At 38.6% G+C, this 24,823-nt stretch overlaps 2 protein-coding genes and 1 pseudogene across 3 annotated transcripts; 2 read left to right on the top strand and 1 right to left on the bottom strand.

The window, feature by feature from the left end:
- Window positions 1–4,034: 4,034 nt before the first annotated feature.
- Window positions 4,035–5,015, top strand: LOC308645804 (olfactory receptor 7E178-like; the record flags this gene model as incomplete). The annotated part of the gene is made up of 1 exon (XM_081288208.1): window positions 4,035–5,015. The coding sequence occupies exon 1, from the start codon at window positions 4,122–4,124 to the stop codon at window positions 5,013–5,015; it is 894 nt and encodes a 297-aa protein (XP_081144334.1). The 5' UTR covers window positions 4,035–4,121.
- Window positions 5,016–11,272: 6,257 nt separating this feature from the next.
- LOC308645802 (olfactory receptor 7E178-like) lies at window positions 11,273–12,253 on the top strand (the record flags this gene model as incomplete). The annotated part of the gene is made up of 1 exon (XM_081288206.1): window positions 11,273–12,253. Exon 1 carries the CDS (start codon window positions 11,366–11,368, stop codon window positions 12,251–12,253), a length of 888 nt encoding a protein of 295 aa, XP_081144332.1. The 5' UTR covers window positions 11,273–11,365.
- A 3,257-nt stretch (window positions 12,254–15,510) lies between these two features.
- On the bottom strand, window positions 15,511–16,345 carry LOC308645801 (olfactory receptor 7E178-like; annotated as a pseudogene). The gene has a single exon. The product of its transcript is annotated as an olfactory receptor 7E178-like (transcript).
- Window positions 16,346–24,823: the final 8,478 nt, after the last annotated feature.

The raw sequence follows: 24,823 nt of genomic DNA, 5'->3' as shown, positions 1-24,823 counted from the left end.
CAATTTTGGTGGGCATTCATTTCTTCTTCTTCACCCCCCTCCCCTTCCTTCTCCTCCTCCTCCGTCTCTTCTTCTTTTTACATTTTCTCCACTAATATAAAGAAGCCCTTAGAGATTGGGCAACATGGGCAAATTTTGCTAATTATGACCTCTGTGCATTGAACCTCCATTGTTATGCTATGATAAATAATTGCCTGCACCTCCAGCCCTTCAACTTGGTGGCTCCATCTGAATGTGCTCCATACCTGTGTCTCCTCCTCCCTTGGTTGTTTGGGATCAGGAAGCTCATATGTGACACTGTGCTCATATCAAGCCTGAAGACAGAGACAGAGCCTTCTTCACTGGGCACAAGAGGCCAGGTGTATTGAATCCTCCTTCCTTAGTCATGACTGAGCAGAGAAGCAGCTTAAACCAGTAAGTGCTGAGGGTGATGGTGGATGAAGGAGGGCCTGTTGGAAATGCTGTTTCCCCTTCTTTAGGACTAAGTGTGAGTTTATGAAGACAGATGGGAGGAGGAGTGTGAGGCTGATGTTCGGACTTGTGTTGGAGCCCAGACTCCTCATTCACAGTCCAGCTCTCCTCTCACACTTGTAACTCTGGCTGTGAACTTCCCACCATCAGTGGGGCCCTCTGTACTGTGACCTATGTATCCAGCATGATTACAAAGGGGACGGTGGCAAGAAGAATGGCTGTGAAAAATGCCACGCGCCATGCTGGAGTGCTTGCTGAGTGTTAGGCTCTGAGATAAGTGTTGGGCAGCTCTTTCCATTTCATGTCAGCTGCATAGTTGGCCCCAAGCCATAAGTACACACACTATTTCCACAGAAAGAGAAATGAGAACATTTTAAAATTTATTCTTTTTAGTTACATACAACACCAGGATACAGCATTGTGAGGTAACCACTCTCAGATTATTAGAAAAGAAGGGAGAGGGTTTGGATTGGTCTGTCCGAACACAGACCAGGGCATTAATGCTAGGATCTTCTGGGAGGATTGTCCTCTTTCCTGTCACTTCAGGAAGACACCCCTTGTTCTCTGTGGGGTTTACATTTGGGGGTTCCTGATGAGTCACAGAGGAGAGCAGTAGGGGTCATCCATCCTGTTCCATCAAGTATGGGAAGGACAGGTCAGGATCACAGGCAAAGATCACAGAAAGAACAGCACATGACCAAGCAGCACAGATTTTTCTCTTGCTCCTCTCTGGGATATCCTTGCAGCTGTCCAAATCTTTCGGCCATCTTGTAATCTCAAAAGTTGTCATAGAGTTTACTGTTGATTTTTTTCCTACTCAGGAAATTGACCAGAGTTTAAAAATATACCCCAGGGACTCCTATGGTTTAGATCTCTGGATATCTGCTTGAAACTTTACAATGTCTGGGAAACAATGAAAAGTTCCATGTATCTGACCCAGAGCCCGACAATTAATGTTCGAATCTGTCAGTTCCCCTTGTATTGGATCCTCCAATGCAGAACAGGGCAGGTACTTATCATCTCTGAAACTCAGCATTGTCACACTGAAGAATGATTAAACAGATGTGGGTGTGCCTTGGATGATTGTTATTTGATAAATGTACAAATAAGAATATACAATTTAGATATTGTTACTTTTTTAATGATAGGCTTAATCTGCATATCATTCACCTATAATATGCTGTTATTGGTAGTGACTATTTTCCTGTTTCTGAAACAAGACATGTCATTTTGTCCTCGTACAAATATAAGCCATGTTGTTTGGAGAGGTATGCCAATTCCCTTTCATTCCTAATTCTGCAATTTTCCACAAAGAAATCATCAAAAGCAAGATAAAACTATGTTAAACATTTACTAGACTCTTCCTTGATTCACAAAAATCAGTCACAATATGTCATCAACACTCCTGGTGATTTCCTGTCTGCACTTTGTTTGCTTTCAGGAATGTCCAACAGAATAAGACACAGAAATAACTCTGAGAGAAAACCAAGAATGATAGCTCTTCTTTGTGCCTGTATCTTGAACACATGAACTTTAAATTCTTATTTACCAACATCTACTTTATTCAATGTTTCAAATGTAATTGTGGGGATATTTGTGGGTATTTAAAAAAAGGAGAAAAAGAAATGGACAAATAATCTTTATGTCTGAGCTGATTCACACTTTGGAGTCACTGACTTTTGACAATTGTCTTCATCAATAAATCCGCTATTTCCATTAAAATGAAAAATTTTATTAGAAAAGAATAATACAATGACCAAATATTAATTAGGTCCCAAATCTCCCTTACAAGATTTATACATGGGTGTTTTGGTACCTGTTTTCAATAATTAATCTGTGCTGTACCCATTCTGCATATAATAGGAAACTAAATATTGCTTTCCTTACTCCTATCCCAGGTCACTCTCCCCTCTGCTATAGTCAAATGGAAGTATTACTACCTATACAAGAGGAAATTTCTTAGCCAATAATCATGCAAGGGCTATCACTAGATACCCATAAGCAACATTTCTGACAGCACACATTTAACTGTAATAGGTTATATCAATTAGGACTCATTTTTATTGAGACAACCAACATAGGTTATTAATAGTAAAATACAACAGGTATCAATTACTGAAATTCAAGTTACCAATTCATGCCCACGTATTATGTAGAATTTCTTATTTGCATGAGACACAGGATTTTGAAAAGATTGTCCCAATTCACTTATTAAATTATGTTTCTCCTTTAGGTAATGCAGTAGCATCAGTAAAAACATACTTCAGAGAGACTTAAGTGAACCTATAGATGTACACTGTACATTTGAGGGACCACGAATGTTGTGTTGTACACTACCTAGATAAGATTCAGGTCCTGCTGAGGTGAACACTGAAGAGAACTGCCTATGGAAACACAAATCTGTATGGACATTGTAGGTTGACATAAAAATAAGACCACTTAATCCTGATAGCACTTTCCTTTGGGTGGCAGGTATGCAGGAAAATGGAATTATGCAGAGATAACCAAGTACAAATTTCATAAGAGGTAATTCAATTCCCTATAAGATATTAGCTCTAAAGCACATATTGCTAAATGTTTAATATTCTAACATGGGTAGTGCTTATTATTGACGGTAAGAATGAAGAATATTGATGGCAATTTCTAAATGTCAGAAAATGTTATAGGCAGTGATTCTCAAAATCGCTGTAAAAAAAAAGTATCACACTAATTGCAAATTGTCTTTAAACCAACGCCAGGGATCCTAATATTTTTAAATATTTACAGGCCAGTTGTATCACAAATCAGACTGAGGACCACTAGTATTTGGTATTTTAAAACGCCTTGAGTATTTTTTACAATAGCACTTATAAGAAAAGTAATGATTTTTCCATTCTACAAATGAGGAAATGATGGCCCAGGTATGCTTATGTTATTTCAAGATTTTTTGTCCCATTTATTTTCCAAGTTAAATCTGTATGATCTGAAAACATAAGAACACTGAATTGTATTCAAGTAGCTCAGTTAAGAGAATTGGAATCCAGGCACCAGAAAATATTGATGTGAAAATCTATTAAATGACATTTTTTAAAAGGGCTGGAATCAAACTTGAGTTTCAAGTTCTTCCCCAATGTTGTAGTCTTAAACTGTATCTATGAGAGATTACAGGAAAGGCAATGAATTAATATTCCCAGGCCACAGCAGGAGAGGGGAAATAGAAGAACTGACTTTCTTTGCTAGACATGTTACTGTAATTGTGTGGGGTTGATACAAATCAACCTACATAAAATAAAAATTTTGAAAGTGCTTCTTAGCATATTGGTGCAGTGTTGTCATTTATCGATGCAGTGCCCACAAATGCTATGTTCATGGTCGTTGGCTACGTGACTGCTTTCTGATATGAACTATCATCTTTAGCTGAGTGTTCAGATAATGCCATCCTAGCCCTTATCTAGTGTTTTAAATATTCTAAGCTAAAGGAATTTGTATTATTGTTTGAATACTTGGTGTCTCTGCTATTCTATTTTCTTTGTCCAATACTCTTTTTTTGTTTCAAAAGGTGCCCAAGCAAAATTAAACTGAAAAACCTAACATCTGTATCAGAATTCCATCTCCTGGCACTCTCAGAGGACCCAGACCTGCAGCCCATCCTCTTTGGACTGCTTCTGTCCATGTACCTGGTTGGGGTGCTCGGGAACCTGCTCATCATCCTGGCCTTTAGCTCTGACTCTCGCCTCCACACCCCCATGTACTTCTTCCTCTCCAACCTGTCCTTGGCTGACATCTGCTTCATCTCCACTACGGTCCCAAAGATGCTCATGAACATCCAAACTCACAGCAGAGCCATCTCCTATGTGGGCTGCCTGACACAGATGTCCATTTTTATCATTTTTGGATGTATGGATGACATGCTTCTGACTGTGATGGCCTATGACCGGTTTGTGGCCATCTGTCACCCCCTGCAATACTCAGTCATCATGAACCCTCGCCTCTGTGGCTTTTTAATTTTGATGTCTGTTTTGTTTAGCCTTTTGGAATCCCAGCTCTACAATTTGATTGTCTTACACTTTGCCTACTTTAAAGATGTGGAAATTTCTAATTTCTTTTGTGAGGCTTCTCAAGTACTGAATCTTTCTTGTTCTGATACCTTTACAAAAAATGCAATCATGTATTTTGTTGGTGCCATCTCAGGATTCCTTCCTCTCTCAGGGATCTTTTACTCATACTACAAAATTGTTTCCTCTGTTCTTAGAATCCCATCATCAAGTGGGAAGTACAAAGTCTTCTCCACCTGTGGGTCTCACCTGGCAGTTGTTTGCTTATTTTATGGAACAGCGGTTGGAGTGTACCTTGCTTCTACTGTATCACAATCGCCCAGAAAGATTGCTGTGTTCTCATTGATGTATGCTGTGGTCATTCCTATGCTGAATCCTTTTATCTACAGCCTGAGGAACAGGGACATTAATAATGCTCTGTGGAGGCTGCACAGCAGGACAGTGCAATTTCAGGCATTCAGCTTTCATTTGGAACATGTGTTGGAAAAAGCAGCAATGCTAAACATCTAGATTTGCATGTAAATTATGCCTCCTTGTGATAACATTATTTTTGTAGTTTGATGATTTTATTTCTTCATCATGTTTCTTAGTAGAATGGTGTTTTCCTGAGCTAGGAGAAGGAGGATTGGGAAGTGTTTTTTTTTTTTTTAATGGGTACAGAGTTTCAGTTTGGGAAGATGAAAAATGTCTGGAGATTGTTGATGGTGATGTTTGCATGAAAGAGTGGATGCAATTAATGCCACCCAACTCTGCACTTCAACATGAGGGAAAGGAAAATCAGTAAAATACAGGAAGGATAATGGGGGGAGAAGAGGGGAGGGAAAAGGCTAGGACATGAACTGAAATGGAGCAAACAGATTCCATGCATGAATGATTTTGTCCAAATGAATTCAACTACTCTGTGTAATTATTATGCTCTAATCATTTTTAAAATCTACACAAAATAAACAGTGGAAAGTACACACAAGTATACTGTCAAGTATAGGAAGAGCCAAAAACCTACTGTAGATGTTAATTTCTCTCCTCCACTATTATGAGAAAGTCCTTTATACATTTCAATATTGTGGCTCAATTTGACAGATTGTGAATTCCTGAGCCCCCAAGCTCATATGAAAGTAAAAAGTTAGCTTTGCCTGCTTCCTTGTAGTTTGAAGATTTCAGTCGACTTCACTCCATACCTGCGTCTCTTCAACCATAGTTTTCTGTATCAGAAAGCTCCTGTCTGTCCCTATATTCAAGTCAATTGTTAAGATGGAAGCTGAACCTTCATTAGGCACCTGTCATGGGATGGATGTCGGAACCACAGTTCGTGTTCATGGCCCAGCAGAGAAGTATCACAACTCATTCAGTGCCCAGTTGATGATGAATGGAGAAAGGCTGTCAGAACCATTGTTTTAGTCATAAAGAGTAACATGAAGTTTAGGAATTGAGATAGGAAGACACCAGTATGCAAAGTTTCAGCTGTTATGAGTTGTGTGAATATGGGTATTTGGTTATGTTGGGGGTCCTAAGAATCTCATTCAATGTTTCCATTTCCTTCCACACTTGGAACATCATCCATGATGGCAGAGTATGGGTTCCTGTAAACTGTTTCCCAATTACTGTGAAAAGATTATGAAAATGAGCCAAGGAGAAAGAGAAGAGTACCCACAATACTATGAACAGATATTGAGGGATACCTAAATGTCGGTATCAGAAATGTGTTCTTTGTATCTTGCGTCATTTCATCTGCATAATCTAACATTTCAGCTCCTATGTTATATTATAATCATCAACATCATTATCATCATCATCATCATCATCATCCATGAAAGAAAGAAGCACCACATTTTTATGAAGCTAATACTAGGTAGTCTGCTAGAAAATAGAAAAGCCATGCTGGTGTGTCTGATTATAGGGCATATTGACAGGAGAATACTGGATATTGCCCACTGGACAACCCAACCAGCAATTTCACTTGCCTCTTTCTCCATAAAAAAATCCCTTTCTCATTGTGTCCTTCTCTTTTGGGATTACTGGTACACCAAAAGGGACAGCAGTGGTTGGTACCTTCTGAGTCAACTATAGGAATGACAGAAATAGATTCCAGGCTAAGACCACAGACAGAGAAGATAAGCAGTGAGCAGCACTCATTGCTCTTTCTGCTACTCCAGGACAACCTCACTGTGGCCCACATACCCCTCCATTCTTACAGCCAGCCCACTCAATATAAAAAAAAAAAGACATTACAGGCAGGATTTTTGCAACATTCCTACTCAAAACTGGAATTTAGAATTTAGAACTGCTCACTGGACATACCTGTGATTTAGAATTTTGGACCTTAGCTTTAAAATGTTGATGGTTGAAAGCAATGAAAAATGTTAGTGCATCAAGTGCAGAGTCTGAGAATTAGTTGTTAGAACTATGAAGAAACACAAAATCTAACAACTGTCTCAGAATCCCTCCTCCTGGGCCTCACAGAACACCGAGACCTGCAGCCCCTCTTCTTTGGACTGTTCCTGTCCATGTACCTGGTCACAGTGCTTAGGAACCTGCTCATCATTCTGGCTGTCAGCTCTGACTCCCACCTCCACACCCCCATGTACTTCTTCCTCTCCAACCTGTCCTTGGCTGACATCTGCTTCATCTCCACCACGGTCCCAAAGATGCTGGTGAACATCCTAACTCACAGCAGAGCCATCTCCAGATGTCTCTTTTTATCATTTTGGAGGCATGGATGATAGCCTTCTGACTGTAATAGCCTTTCCAAATATGGCCAACTGCATTTCCAGCCTACTATGAATTCATGCCTCTTTTAGGGTCACATATTTTAAGCAGCATGAATGAATTGCATTGTAATCTCCCTGCTTTTAACATGTAGAAATTTCTAATTTCTTCCATAACCGTTCTCAACTTTCAGTCTTCCCAGTTCTGACATCTTTACTGATAACACTTTTGTGTGTTTTTGCTGATGCCATCTCTGGATATCTTCCCATGTCCATAATCCTTTTCCCTTACTCTAAAATTGTTTCCTCCTTTCAGATGATCCCATCATCAGAACAAAGGGGGAAAAAAACTGAGGGTTTCAACTCTCCATTGTTCATCATTTTATTTTATGCCACAGGCCTTGGAGTATACTTTGATTTAGCTGTATTATATTCTCCCAGAAAGGCTGAGGTGACCTCAATGATATACACAGTGGTCACCCCCATGCTGAAACCCTTCATCTACAGCCTGAGGAACAGGGACATTTAAAGTGCCTGGAGGAGGCTGCACAGCAGGATGGTCTAATCTCAGGACTGGTGCATTCATTTGGAATGTAAGCTAGAAAACACAGCAGGGATGAATTTAAACATGTAAATTCTGTCTACTTGGACCATTATTTTTTATAATTTTATGAATTTTCTCCTGCATCATATTGCACAGTAAAATGGTGGTTACCAGAGACATGAGGCAGGAGGAGTGAAGAGTTTTTAAATGAGTATAAAGTTTCAGTTTAGAAAAATGCAGAATTCTGGAAATGAATGATTGCTATGGTCTTATAATGATATGAATGTAATTAATGCCACTTAACTGTGCATTTAGCAATGATTAAAATGGTAAGTTTTTGTTATGCATATTTACCACAATGTAATTTAAATAAAAGTAGATGAATCATAATAAAAGAAATAAAACATGTAATTAGGAAACATCCGTCTCCTAGGAAGATACCCAAAATATTTGTGGATGTTCATTTTCTCTTCTTCTTGTATTAAGAAGTCCTTGGAGATTTAGAAAACATGGAACAATTTGACTAATTAAGAGCCCTGTGCATGGAGCCCTAAGGTCATATAATAGTCAATAGTCATCCTATGTCTGCAGCTCTTCAGTTCAATGGCTCCAGTGCACTTGGCTTCATACCTGTGTCTGATCCTTCCATGGTTTTCTGCACCAGGAAGCTCATATCTATCACCGTATTCATATCAATCCTGAGCACGGAGCCTGAGGCCTCCACTGGGTACCAGGCAGAGGAGGGGCATTGGATTCTCTTTGTCATGACTCAGCATAGACTCAGCACTAACCAGTAAGTGCTGGGGGAGAGGATGGACGAAGGAAGGACTCTCTGGAGTGATCTTTCTCCATCATCAAGACAACATGACAGTGTGGGGTAGATATATGCAAAAATAAAAATATGCAGAATATCAGCTACTTTAACTTTGAAGTTTATGTACCTGACAGTGGGGAGGTGCCAAAAAATCTCATTCAAAGTTTTGATTTCCTTGCACACTGGTTCTATGCGTGGAAGTAGAAATTGGGTCCTGTGAACTTTTTCCTAAACATTTCCAATGGTTTATGAAGGTGATGAGGGGGAAGAGATTGGCAATAATCGTATAATGAACTGATACTGACAGTTTCCTAAAGGGATGCTCTAATCTCTATGTTCGGTGTAGCATGTTTCATTTCATGTACACAGTCTTCTGCAACTCACAAGCTCCACCAACATTATTATTATACCAAAATGAAAAGACAGCATTTTCATGTAACTTCATAATTTGTGTTTAGATGTAAAATAATGAAGCCATGATTGAATTGAGCTAAGTATCACAGACAACAAGCATTTACCCAGAATACTCTTGGAAGGTTTTCCTTATAACAACCTACACAGCTATTTCAAATACCAAGAAAAATACCCGATACTCACTGTGCTCATTGAATTAAGGTTCCAGGTGGATCACCCAGGTCAGCAGTGGTTGGCCCCAGCTGCCTCCATTATAGACAGGATGGCTGAGTTCACAGGCAAAGATTAATGATATGGAACTAAAGTGTGGATTTTCTAACTCTTATCCCAAAACCGCTGTCTTCTGTACTGGAGCCCACTGGAAATAACTCTCCTAAACAAGAGGAAATATCATAGTAATTATGCAGGGGCTCATACTAGACATACCTCAGGAATATTTTTGAACAGTACATCTTAACCACAGTAAGTTGTGTTTGATGAGGACCAGTTTTTATTTAACCAAAAAATGTTCCTGATTAATAGAACACCTGGAATGCACATCAACTACTGGAATTCAAAAGACTGTCTGCCACCCACATATTATGTGGAAATCCTCATTTGTATGATATGGACTCAGGCACAAGATTTTGGAAAGCTGGTGATAAAAATAAATTGACAAATTAATTGTTATCCTTCGGGTAATAGTGTGCAACAGCTAAGGCTTTTGAGGTTAAGGAATTTGCTTCACATGTTGATCTAAATTTCTAAATTTCATGGGCAATAATGTGTTGTAGATGGCTTGAATGAACATTGTTTTTTTTCAGATAAGTCTGAAAGAAAATGCAAGTGGATATTGAAATTAAAACTAACATGAAAATATTGACAAAAATATACCCACTGAATTTATGGGAGCAGTTTCTTTGGGGTAACAGGAATACAGAAAACGGAATCATGCAGAGATAGTAAGAACCACATTTCATACGTAATAAATTAAATCCTGGTAAAATATTGGTTTTGAAGCACATATTACTAAATGTTTATTTTTAATATGGGTAGTAGTTATTGTTAGTAGTCATAGAAAATACTAGTAATATGACATTTTCAGAAAGCCAGCAAATATTCTAAGGCTGTAATTTTCAACCTTGGTATAAAACAGGATGACCAAGATCTTCACCAGCTGATATTATAATCAAACTGATTTTAATCCAGTACCAGGGCATCTTGATATTTCAAAATATAAGTAAATATTATAAATGAGACCAAAAACTGCTCCCTCATGTGATTTAAAAAATATTTTAAAGCATTTCAAAAATAACACATAAGCTAGGAAATTATTTTCCCCAGTTTAGATGTGACTAAATGGTCCAGATGTGTTTAAATAATTTCCTACAGTTTTCTGTTGCGTTTTTCCCAATTAAATGACAGTGTGACTTGATAAAGGAATGAACCTGAGTTGCCTTCAAGTAGCAGATGTAGGAGAATTATAATCCATTTACCAGGAAATATTGATATGAAAATCTACTAAGTGGTATTAGAAGTATCATACCCAAATTTCTGTTCTGTGTGTTCCCTAATGCTAAAGTCCTCAAACATATGTAAAAGGCTTTATGATCAGAAGAACAAAGAAGCAGTGTACCTAAGCCATTATAAAGTTTTTAGAAAGCAAGGAAAAGATTTCTTTATTAGATATTTGAGGGAAGACATATAGAGTTGACACAAATAAACATATACACAACAAGAAAATTCAAAAGCGCTAATATTTCATTATCAGTGAATCATTGATGGGGCAATGTGCCCTAAGGTTGATGATATTGGTTATGTACATTCATCTTAAACATATTAATCAAAATTAGAGTCCAACACAAATAATGATTCAAGCTATCTATTACATTAGTGTTGAAATACATACAAAATTTGAGTGAGGACTTCATTCACACAGGAGGGGAAATAGAATGCATGAGAAGCAGAAAAACTCAGGGGAAATAAGTAGCGTATAATGCTTTCTGATGTAAATGATCAAATTTAGTGTACCAAAATAAGTGAAAAAAGAAAGAAAAGGTGGAGGGAAGGAATTCCATGAAAATAGAAGAGGTATCGGAGAGTAGAGGAAGGGATTGAGGGGGAGAAAGGAAGGACTGGGAAAAGGAGGAGCCAGGGACTGAGCCAGACCGAGCTCTCCTTCCTGCATATGTGAATATACCACGGTGAATCTCACTTTTACTTATATCCACAAGACAGACATATGCGTGGTGTTTAAATATTCTAGGCTAATGTAATGGGTAACATTGTGTTCATTCTTGCATGTATTTATTGGTTTCCTTTTTCCAACACACTTTTCTTTTTCAAAAGGTGTCCAAGCAAAACTGAGCTGAAAAATCTAACACTTGCTTCAGAATTCCATCTCATGGCACTCTCAGAAGACTCAGACCTGCAGCCCTTCCTCTTTGGACTGTTCCTGTCCATGTACCTGGTCGCAGTGTTTGGAAACCTACTCATCATCCTGGCCATCAGCTCTGACTCCCACCTCCACACCCCCATGTACTTCTTCCTCGCCAACCTGTCCTTGGCTGACATCGGTTTCATCTCCACCACGGTCCCAAACATGATTGTGGGCATCCAGACTCAGAGCAGAGTCATCTCCTATGTGGGCTGCCTGTCACAGATGTCTTTTTTTCTCATTTTCGGGTGCATGGATGATATGCTTTTGACTGTGATGGCCTATGACCGCTTTGTGGCCATCTGTCACCCCCTCCATTACCAAGTCATCATGAACCCTCGCCTCTGTGGCTTTTTAGTTCTGGTGTCTCTTTTGCTTAGCCTTTTGGAATCCCAGCTCCACAATTTGATTGCCTTATACTTCACCTACTTCAAAGATGTGGAAATTGCTAATTTCTTCTGTCAACCTTCTCAGATACTTAGTCTTATCTGTTTTGATACCTTTACCAAAAATATCATCATGTATACTGTAGGTGCCATCTATGGCTTTCTTCCTGTCTTAGGGATCTTTTTCTCTTATTATAAAATTGTTTCCTCCATTCTGAGGATCCCATCCTCAGGTGGGAAGTACAAAGCCTTCTCCACCTGTGGGTCTCACCTCTCAGTTGTTGGCTTATTTTATGGAACTGCCATTGGAGTGTACCTTGCTTCAGCTGTATCAGACTCTCCTAGAAAGATTGCTGTGTTCTCCGTGGTGTACACTGTGGTCACCCCCATGCTGAACCCCTTCATCTACAGCCTGAGGAACAAGGACATTAAAACTGCCCTGATGAAGCTACAGAGCAGGCCATTCTAGTCTTGTTATCGCTTTCTTTCTTTCTGTAGTTCAGGTTGGAAAAATCAACCATATAGACCTACGTTCTCCTTTATGTGTCTCTAGGAGTGTGATGGCGTTCATTTCACTCCATGTTTCATATGTAGATATTGCTTCCTTTGGTTTGTGTTTAATTGAATTTTATGAGTATTCAGAAACATTTGTGTCATCATCAACCTTTGTAATTTCTGAACAACACTGGCCTCCAAATGAAATGTTAAACTCTTTTTCTTAGCCAGGGGTCAGGGTGTGGCACCAGGAATAAACCAAGGGTCTTTTAACAAATTGCAGTTGTAAAAGATATTCACTGAGTTTTTAAATGATAACAAAAAATGGAGAAAGGATTTTGCACTGTGTAAACACCAACGTGTTACCATCTGCCAGCATCCAGAGTGAAAGAATTCTTAGAGTCCAAATAAAATATTTGAATTACATCAACCTTGAAATTAAATGATGAGGATAATGATGATGATGCTGACAACCACCATGATAATAACAATGATATCTTCCCTTAATGAGTTCTTACCATTTTCAAAAGTGCTCTAAGTAGGGCTGGAGTTCTGGCTCAGTGGTAGAACACTTGCCTGGCATGTGTGAGGCCCTGGGTTTGATCCTCAGCACCACTTATAAGTAAATTAATTAAATAAAGGTCAATTGACAACTAAAAAATTTAAAGTACTATAACTAACTATCATTAAAAATGAAAACATTAAGCCTTTAGATAAGTACCAAGTTCTACCACACAGTTAATAAATTCAGGAACTAGTCAAAAAAATCAAATTTTCTGTTTTTAAATCCCATGAATTGAATGTATTAACATGAGAATGAAAGTTTAAATAATCGATTTTTAACAAGGCACCGAAGATTGTTTTAGTCAATACATTCTACCACATCTTCTCAGCACCCTCTTGGTTAAGTGAGTATTTTTCCCCATCAATTTACAGTTGAATAAGTTGAACAGAATGTGTTTTCTACCATATTCAAAGTCACACTGTTTTTATTAGTTTACCTTTAAACACCTGAAATGTTCACTTTTAAAAATGTACTTCTTTAAAGTGATAAGAGGAATAATCTTTTGATAGGAAACCCTTTGCCTGGTCTTTGACAAAATTACCTGCTATCATACCTGGCCCTGGCAGATAAGCACTGTGGTGGCCCTTAACTTGGTGCTGAAGAATCTGGGGGTTAGGGAGGATCCCTGAAGAAAGCCAGGTCGGGGAGCAAGATGGTGGCAAAGGTCTCCAGTCCTTGGCTCCCCATAGACACACCAGTATGAACAGCTGTGCCCCAAACTACCTTCAAGAGAGCTAAAGTAGTTGGGTCAGAGGATGTGGCACCCATTCTGGGGGGAGTAATAAGTGGAGCTCTGAGGTAGCAATGGCCTCAAGTTTTCAGGCAATATCTGGGGAGTTGAGGGTCTTCCAGGCTCAGATATTTTTGTTATCTGTGTGAGTTTTTTTTTTCTCTTTTAAATCCAGGCATGGGTTGTCACAGTACTCTTAGAGTTAAACTGAATTTCCTGATCCATTTCTACAGTCATTTCCCAACTTGAGATTCCTTGGTGTTTTCCAGTCCTGGACATTTTAATTAGGTGTTTCTGGGGGTTTTTTAAATTTCATTTTTGTATTTTTTCCTGATGGACAAAGTAGGACTTAAGTAAAGAGTGGTCTGTGGCAATCTTCCCTCCACAGAGCTACCTGGCTGAGAGACCCCCATGCTGTGGAAGTGAAGTCAGTTCGTCCTTAACTGTTGTGAATAACGCTTTATCACATGCCTACTCAAGTTGCATATGGAGGGCAGGGTGCATCTGGAGGACTGAGAGAGAATGTGAAGAAGGCCAGATGGCAGGTATTGAGAGGTGGATGGGGTGGAAGAATCTATTGGCTAAGACAGATTGTGCCATAGGGAAAAAATGTTGTTTTTCCCTTGAAGTCATTTCATAGAGGGTGGCAGGGACAGGACACTCACACCACAGCCAAAGAAAAATGTACCATGCGTGGCATGTTAAAACTGAGAGTGGTATATTCACACACCAATTCCCCTCCTATGATGAGTACCTGAAGAAAAATTAAAAGCAGGACTTCTTGCATTCTTTATTAGATATCTCCAATTTATAAAAAGCATGTCTTCATTATTGTATACATTTACTTTTGTAGAACTGTTTAAAATCTATATTTTATTCTATAACTCTTAATCTTGGGAGGAAATAATTCCATTCTTCATCATATTAAAAACAAATAAGCTCACATTTCTTCTCTCAAGAGTTTATGGAACATACTATAGAAAGGCAAGAAATCTTGTTAGGAATTGAAATACTGGATGTATGTCCATAAAATATAAATATTTAGTATTTTAATAGGATATTGTGATGGCTGATTTTATGTGTAAAATTGGTGGGCTATTGGTGTCTAGATTTTTGATGAAACATCATCTTGGGTATATGTGTCTGTAAGTGTCTAATTATTTTAGTTGAGTTTATCATTTTAGTTGATAGACCAAGTAAAGCAGATTGCCCCTACCCCGTATTGGTCTGTTTTCTGTTGCCATAATAAAATATCTGAAGCAGAGTAATTTATACAGAAAAAAAGATTTATTTAGCTCAAAATTTTGAAGGCTGAACCTCTAAACAGTCTGGCACTGGCTGTAGTGAGAGCCTCAGGACAAATGAGATTACAATTGTGCAAACACCTGTGAGGCAGAGAACCCATGGCAAGGCAAGAAGCCAGAAAGTGAGGAGGAGCCAATAGTATTTTTTATAGGAAACCTGAAATATGATCCCACTTACCACATCTCACAGGGATGTCCTGAAAAACGACATATATTTAAAACAAGCTTTATTTCTTTAGCACATTTTGAAATGTTACAAACGTTGACAAATCTCAACATACATTTTCCCCCCTGTTACAATCACTCAGTGTTCACTCGAAAATAGAAGTAAATCTAATTATTATAATGGAGTGAATTGAATATGGGCAATAAGTTGGATAGTTACTACAGGACAAAGGCAAAGAGGGGACACTGGGTCACAGAGACAGTAACTGAAGGAGCCTGTCAATCACTGAGGGCTCAGGAGTGGGAAGGGAGTGAGTACACCCTGTAACTCCAGCCTAATAAGCCTCTGAAACGTGATGAGGGGTCAAAGCCAACAAACTGAAAAAATGATGTGCCCATGAGGTAGAATTCCTAGGTCTAGGTGTTACTACTCATGGCTTCTCCCACATACATTCCAATGGAGCAGCTCAGGTCCTGACGTAGACTTTTCCACTGTGGAACCTCCTTAGGGCATTTTTAATGTCCCTGTTCCTCAGGCTGTAGATGAAGGGATTCAACATGGGGGTGACAATGGTGTACATCACTGAGGAGGCCACACCCCTTCTAAGAGAATGTGAAACAGCTGACCCAAGGTACACCCCAACACTTATTCCGTAAAATAAGCCAACAACTGAGAGGCGAGACCCACAGGTGGAGAAGGCTTTGTACTTCCCCCCTGAGGATGGGATTCGCAGAATGGAGGAAACAATTTAGTAGTAAGAGAAGAGTATTAATGAGATAGGGAAAAAACCAAATATGGCACCAACAAAACATGTGACTAGGTTTTTGATAAAGGGTTCAGAACAGTCAAGATTAAGGATTTGAGCAGGTTCACAGCAGAAATTATAAATTTCCACACTATTGAAGTAAGCAAATTGTAAGACAATTAAATTATGCAACTGTGAGTCCAAAAGGCTAAGTAAAAAAAGACACAAAAACCAAGAAGCCACAGAGGTGAGGGTTCATGATTACTGGGTAATGCAGGGGGTGACACATAGCCACAAAACAGTCATAGGCCATTACAGTCAGAAGCAGATCATCCATACATCCAAAAATAATGAGGCCAGACATCTGTTTCAGACAGCCCACGTAAGAGATGACTCTGCTGTGAGTTTGGATGTCCACAATCATCTTTGGGACCATTGTGGAGATGAAGCAGATGTCAGCCAAGGACAGGTTGGAGAGGAAGAAGTACATGGGGGTGTGGAAGTGGGGGTCAGAGCTGACGGCCAGTATGATGAGCAGGTTCCCAAGCAGGTACATGGACAGGAACAGTCCAAAGAGGACAGGCTGCAGGTCTGGATCTTTTGAGAGTCCTGTGAGAAGGAATTCTGATTTGCGTGTTAAATTTCGTGATTCCGTATTGCTTGGGCAACTTTTGCAAAAAGAAAAATAAAAGTAAAATTGTTTGGGAAAAAAGAAGTAAATTAACAGGCACTCAGTACTCCACATATATTTTGAACTCATATATTCACAATTTAAGTGTTCACTCTTCAGTTCTGTAAGCCCTCAGTAATGTTTCTCAGTTGGGACAAACCCAAACTTTCAACTATCCTGATTCATGGTTTTTGTGTTATTCACTTTCTTTTTTGCACAGAAACCAACAGAAACCAACATCACTGTAAAGGAATTTAAGTAGCATTGAAATTTACCTTATTCTTACCTTAAACCAAAGTGCAGTATCTATGTATTGAATGCACAATATTACAAAATCTACAAGAGTTAGACTGCATTATTATAATGCTATTAGAGTTGACAGTTGGAAATCAGAATACATAGTTATGTACCAGTAACTCCCAGAAGGTTTTCTTCTTTGTTAGGTTTCTGATTTCCTTCATTTATTCAAGTACTCACTCAAATGTTGATAGTCTTTTAAGAAGTATTTAATATAAAAGTGTTATCTCTGATGGTAATGAACTTCAACTTTACATATATAGTGTTTGGTTAAATGACATAATCATTTTTTTAGGGAGAGAGAGAGAATTTTTAATATTTATTTTTTAGTTCTCGGCGGACACAACATCTTTGTTGGTATGTGGTGCTGGGGATCGAACCCGGGCCGCACGCATGCCAGTTGAGCGTGCTACCACTTGAGCCACATCCCCAGCCCCAAATGAGCATAATCTTATGATGTTTCTGACCAAATGTGATCTTAGTGTGGCACTGTACCAGTCAAGGATCAAAAAGTAATGAAATTGGAAGAAACACTTTTTTAATTATTGTATTTCTTCTTAATTTTATTTTAAATTTTAGTTTATTTTTGTTAACTTCCTATAAACTCAGTAGTACATCTGATATTAAGACCACTCAAGGCCTTTTATACTTTTGAAATGCACTAGCTTATATCAACACCCGGATTTCAACCTCTCTGTGAAGTGCATACCTCTACTTCAGATGGGTTAGAAGACACACAGCATGACCCAAGGGAAGAACATCATTTAATTTGTCTATTTATTCTTAAAATAATTCTTTCAAAATTCTGTGCCTTTTCCCTTATTAAACAAATTATAATTCCCCCAAACAATGTGAGTGAATGATAATTGAATTCCAAGCACAGATATATACTCGATTTTACTATTAATCACCTACAGTGGTTACCTGCCCCCAAATTATCAGTCATTATACAATACATACCCTTATTCTTAATATGCACCATCAAAAATACTCCTGAATTCCCCATGAAAAGGGAGGAGAGATAGGTGGAATAGGAGAAGGGGGTTGAAGGGGAGGGAGGGATGAGAGGAAAGGGAAGAACCGTGGAATGAACCTGACCAAACTTTCTTATGTCCATACATGAACATACCATTGTGAATTTCACCTTGATGTATATCCATATTGCATGAAATTTCAAAAAAACTATAAGAAATTGTAAGAAGAACCAATAGTTGAAGGAGAATTATAGGAAGGGAAGGGGAGAGAAGGGGAAGTATTGGAACAAGCCATATCCTGTGCTTGTGTAACTACATCAAAATGAACCCCCACATTATACAACTGTGAATAAACTCATAGTGTATTCCACAAAAATATTTTTGTCTTTTCCTCTTTAAAATTTATTATTGTATTTTTTAATCCATGTCATTTATATGTGTTTTAAAGTAAGGTTTAAAGTTCATTTTTCCTACATACCTATTCAATTGGTCCAGAAGCATTAAATACAAAGGAAAAAAAAGTCTTTTCTCCATTGAATTTTCTTGGTACCATCCCTGAAAATGAATTGATCATACCTGTCTGGGTCTATTTTTTTTAAATTCCTGACTTCCATCTAGTAACAATTCTTCCAAGATAAATCAAAGAGAAATTTCATCCTGCTTGGATGATAATATTCCCATTTGGCTCCAATACGAGGGACATTGCCATGGGATGGGAGGTAGAGAGTCAACACTCAGTCCCTCATCACTGACCTGCTACTATATGAAGAAAGAGGGTAACTTTTTCCACACCTATTTTCTCAGTATGAAGAATAACACTCATCTCCAAAACACTCATGCTACATATCTAAGTTTGGAAACTAATACGTATTTAATCATCATGGGTTCTGTTCAAAAATGAATTCAACAATTAAACAGTGAATATGTGGGTAAATACAACTGTCAAAGTTACTGAATCTTTGGAATAATGCAAAACTCCAACATAGGTCTCACCCCAAGACTTAAGGCTCACCTGGCCACTAATATTTATGCATATTTTTCTTATTTTATTGCATGAAAAATCTCTGCCAGGATATTTTTATTGGTGCATTACAGTTCTACATATTTATAGGATTTGTTGTTGCATATATGTACATGCTCACAGAATAAATTTGCCCAATAAATGTCAATGCATCTAAATGGAATCATAGGGCCCAAGTGACCATGGCACAGACACAGACAATAGCTATTGTGACCTGTCTCTAGTTCTGTGGCACATTCTTAAAAGAGATGAAAGTGCAAGAAGGGAAATACAAGAACACTGGATCCACACTGAGTAGGCCAACTACTGTGGACCAGAAAAGGGTCTCTTTAATATTTAACAGAGACTTTTCTGTTTCTATGTCCCCTTTTGTGCTAAACAAGGTATTGGTTCTGGGGAAATGGAAATCAGATCAATCATTCCTCTATAGATGTCAGCATATAGTTACACACACAAAAAAAAAATCTTTATACAAAAATAGGAAATCTGTACCATCAGGTCACAGAATCTTTTACTTAAGTGGTATGATGACTTAACCTTATCATTACTACCAATAATAGCATGCAAGTTTTATTTTTCCCAATTTTATGCATTCAGCACATATTAAACACACAGGGAGCATCAATTATCTGCTTGATCCTTACTCAACACAGTTGTCTCAACTATAAATAGAAACTGAGAGTCTTACAACCTTCTTTTTCATGGAAATAGTTTAAGCAACAGGATGTAAAATTAAATTCCCAGGCTCTGGGTAACATGGACTAATCTTTTTCATTGTTTAACGACCATCTGGAAGTTTTTAGCAGAGGTACAGAGGTCTTTATCAGAAGCCCACATCTGGTACCTATTTCAACTCTTTCCAGTTTCCTGAGTAATAATGAAGCCAACACCTGACTCAAAGACTCCTTTGTAGGTTAAGTGGTCTGACTTTATGAATGCAGGAAGATGTGGACAGCTGCAAGGTCATCCTGGAGTGGGAAAGAGAGCAGTCTGTGCTGAATGATGGTGTTTTTTTTTTTCTTTCTATGATCTTTTCCTATGATCTCAGCCATTTTTCCCATAATTACTGCTTCTGGTGACACCTGCTGATCTGTTTTGTGACTTACCAGATACCCCCAAATGTAAGTGCACCCTGAGGGGCAGGTCTCATGCTGGAGTAACAGGTAAGTTAAATGATGTTTGACTTAAGGGCACAACCTGTGAGGATTATCCTTCCCAGAGTCCCTATACCTTAGCCAGACAGCTCAATTCCAACATAAACTCAGAGTTTACAAGCTAAAAGCCTAGCATGGGTTTCATAAAAATTCTGTTCTTTTATTTTCTCTGTAAATGAACAAAAGGTGCTTCTAACCTGAGAAAGACTATGCAGGAAAACTGAAATAATCTGCATAGAATGTATAGCCCAGAGCCTGGCACTCAGGAAGCTATAAATAATGAGTCATGCTATTATGAACACTATCTTCATCCTCCTCATCACCTTCATAAGCCTTTTGGAGAAGTAAGGAAACAGTTTAATGGGAGCTATCTTCTGCTATTGTGGAAGATATGTTTATGGTAAATAGAACAAGTTTGGGAGGAAAGTAAAACTTTGAATGAGATTTCTAGGACATTTGACACAACTGAGAACATAAACTTTACAGTCGTCACACCTAAGATTTTTTTTACATACACAACAATAGTGGAATGTGATTTTGCATATCACTATTTTCCTATCTGGCTACCCCAAATTAACTTTTGCTGTGATAATGAGGAAACTATTCTTTGGAAAGACCATCCTCCATCCTTTATCTCCTCCAGCACTTACTGCATCTCTGATGGATCATGGCAGAACCATGAAGATCTAAGGTTCATCTATTCTCTGATACCAATTGAAGGCTCCAGCTCCATCCACAGGACTGATGCCAGTACAGTTTCACATAGGATTTCTCTGATGCCACCAATCATGGTAGGAGGCACAGGTATGGAGGCCACTGAACTTGGAACCATGAAGCTGAAGGGCTGAAGGCACAGGCTCATTATTGATGATTATATAACATTGAGGCCCAATGCACAGAGCTGATAATTAACCAAATTGGTCCAGTTTGTCACTAACATTAAGGACTTTCTCATAGTAATGGGGAAGATAGAAGGGAATATGTCCACAGAAGTTTGGAGGCTCTTCTTTCACACAGGAGGAAGCTCATCTTTAAAAAAATCAATTCTTATTTTTAGGTTGTTATTTCTGGTTTTACTATGGTAATATTAAAATTCCCAAACAATTTACAACTTTCACTATCGTCTTGCACATGTAAAGTGGTATGAATTACCATCATGCTGTGGTACATTCATCATCAACATCCATCTCCAGAAATTTCTCATCTTCCCAAACAGAAACATTCTACCTATTGGAAAAAATTCCCCATTCACTGGGCGTGGAGGCACATGCCTATAATCCCAGCAGCTGGGGAGGCTGAGGCAGGAGGATTTCAGTTCAAAGCCAGCTTCAGCTATTTAGGGAGGCCCTGCCTCCAAATAAAATATAAAAGGGGCTGGGGATGTGGCTCTGTGGTTAAGTATCCCTGGGTTTAATCCCTGGAACCAAATAATAATAATAAAATTCCCCATTCATCTGCCCCCAAATTAGCTACAACTGTTCTACTATAAAACAAAATGATAAATTAAAATCATTATACCATATACAAAAAATAATGTGACCACAGAGGCAAGATATCAAGGTATAGATATTTAGTTTTGCTGTCTTTCCTACCCTACAATTAAATTGTTTTCTCAGGTCATTAGAGGGGGCTAATGGGGCACAATTTCATTTGTAATCCTGTTAGTTAAAATAATAAATTATTACTCATCTGAAATAGGATTAATATTAAGAATATATAAAAACTGAAAATATTAACAATAAAAATAAATAAACCAATAAAAATGGGCAAATGACCTAAACAGACATTTCTCAAAAGGAATACAAATGGCCAATGAATATGCGAGGAATGCCCAACATCTTTGGCCACCAAGAAAATGTAAATTGATATTGAAACATAATTACACCTTAGAATGGTTATTATAAAAAGCAATGAAACAAGGAAAAAAAGTAACAAATGCTGGCAAGGATATGGGTAAGAAGCTGTTATGCATCAGTGGTGGAACTGTAAACTAGTACAGCCATCACAGAAAACAGTACAGAGTTTCTCATAAGACTAAAAATGGAACTATCATATGATTCAGCTGTATTACTAGGGGGTGTGTGTCCACAGCCAATGCAGTCTGAGACACCTGCACACCTGTGTTCATTGTGGCACTGTTCATAGTAGCTAATGCTGGACAGCCTACACACCCACAACCACAGATGAATGGATGGAGAAAACATGGTCTTTGTTGTTGTTGTTGTTATTATTATTATTATTATTATTATTAGTAATAGTAGTAGTAGTAGTAGTATTCAGACACACACACACACACACACACACACACACACAAAATGAAATTCTGTCATTTGTAGGAAATGGGTGAAATGGAAAGTTGTCACACTAACAGAAATAAGTCATATGCACAAAGACAAGCATCGTCTCTTTTCTGTCATCTGTGGAAATTTAAAAAATGACCTAAAAGAAGAGGGACTATCAGGGACTGGACTAATGACCGGGGGGGGGGGGGGGGGCGGAAGAGAGGGAAGGGAGAATGGGAAAGGTTAGAAAGGAAGGTCGACCCACACACAACATATGGATGTGTGGAAAAGTCACAGGGAAACCCATCAATATGTGCAATCAACACAAGTTCATCAAAAAGCATGTGTGTGTATATTTACATAAATGCCAATGTCTTGGCTGGGCACAAGATCACGAGCCACTCACAGCTTTGTCGATTCAAACAGCAATTCTTTATTCCCGAACTCACACCGGCCTCTACACACGTTCTGGGGCAATCCCAGTTCTCCTCCGCCCAATTCACCTACTCCACGAGGCTTTTTTCCAATCTCCTTTGAATCTCACGAGAACTCCACGGGAACAAGCAGCAGGAACATCCTAATCCCGGCAGCAATAATCTTCAACCTCCAACTTCCCTAAAACCCCTATTGTCTTAAACCGGGAACGCCCTAAACCCAAGGACCGGGATACTTCCTCAAACCTGATCACCTCTAAACCCGGATCCGCCTTCCTTGAGCAAGGTCACCTTACATGCAATGTCAACAGCGAAATCCATTTAACATGGGGTACGCTAGCAAGGAAATTTCCATGAGTCATTTCTACTTGGCAATGGCCCTCAGCATCTCCCCCCTTCTGATTAATTAAACAACAAGCAATGTGGCTTAAGTGACGTGCCTGGTAGGTTGTCCAATTCAACATATGGTTCTTACCCGTCATGGGAGAACTGACCTTTAGGCGTCAGCTTCCTGTCTTAGTTTGAATCCACTGCAATCAGATCAACCCGTCACTGACTACCGGTCCAGCAGTCAGCCATGCTTGTGGATCGGCCTATGCACCAGTGGGGGGGAGGGTGAGGTTCTTGCCTCACCTCTGTTGGCCCCCAAATTTAGCCTTGGTGCCAGTGGGGGGTGAGGTGCTTTGCCTCACCTCTGTTGGCCCCCAAATTTTAGACCATCACTAGTAGAAGGGAGGAGGATACAGAAATGCCACGACACCAAGCCAATTGATGGCTCCTTTGGAAAAATTGCATCACTGGTGACACCATCAGCAAAGATATGCCAGCAGTACCACAATTCGCTGCACCAGACGATATTTCACAATGCATGCAACTGATATATAGTCCAGGCAAGTTCTGCAGGCAGTTCAAATTGGAGGAGTCTATCAATATGTCCATTTCCTCCCAAAGTAAATCAAGTCCTTGATAGAGCATTACTTGTTGAGTTATATTCATTGATGCATCAGTTTATACAGTTTACTGTGATGGCTATCATAGAAGCTGTAGTTTGGTTTTATCTTAGTCTTCACCAGCACTGGGATGGAGATGGGAATTCTGGCAATGATACTAAAGAGACATTATCCTGAACAGAATTATTAAATATAATGAAAAGGAAAGGTGAAAGTAAACAAACAGATCTGTTAACCTCCTTTAAAAACAATCCTTAACAGCTGTTTACCTAATTTAAATTAAACCATTTAAATCACGTGAATAAAAAAAAAATTCGGATCCATTTTTTCATGAGCGCTCCTCATATATGAAATATGGACATACACACATACAGACATACAACACAAAACAGTGCACACATAACATACAACACATAAGACAATAAAGGCCTTGTAGTTTTACCTAGGTGAAATCTCCATTGCAATGTTTAAAAACTCTAGTCAAAAAATAAAACTGATCAGAAAAACATTAACCTAGGTTTGTATGAGCTCAAAAAATAAAATGGAACTTTACATGTGGGAAAAATGCAATAATAAAATAGATATTGAAAAAAGCACCGTGGTTAATCACTGTCACAGATGTAAGAATAGCCAAGCTGGAGCTCTGGATATCAGCTGTTATGGATTTGAGTCAAATCATCTTTTTCTTCTGTAGAAATTGCTTTAGTTAATCTCTCTGGAATCCAAATCAGCTGCTATTCTCCCTGTGGAAACACACAAATGGAACCCCGACTCCAGACAATAACTGGATCAGGACCTTTCCATTGTCCTGTTAGAATATCTTTCCAAAGTACCTTAGGCTTATGTACATTTTTCGGATACATATGTCTTTCTGCAGCACTAAGTCCTGATGAATCCAAATTTAGAAAGTTTAGAGTAAAAAGGGTTATTTTAAGTTTATCTTTGGGGGATATATACCCCTTACCAATTCCCTCTTTTTGCTTTAATAGATATGTTTTAATAGTTTGATGAGCTCTTTCAACTATGCCTTGTCCCTGTGGATTGTATGGGATTCCTGTTATATGAGTAATGCCAAATGATGAGCAAAATTGTTTAAAAGAGGTAGAAGTATAACCAGGGGCATTATCTGTTTTTAACTGTTTAGGAACACCCACAGTGGCAAAATTTTGTAAGCAATGAGCTATAACATTAAACAGGGATGAGAGGTGGGAGGGAAAGGGAGAGAGAAGGGAAATTGCATGGAAATGGAAGA

Source organism: Spermophilus citellus (assembly GCF_964194105.1).
Source record: "Spermophilus citellus genome assembly, chromosome: 3".
NCBI classification, from domain to species: Eukaryota; Metazoa; Chordata; class Mammalia; order Rodentia; family Sciuridae; genus Spermophilus; species Spermophilus citellus.
Note: the sequence above shows the minus strand (reverse complement) of the source record. Positions and strands in the feature narration are given on the sequence as shown.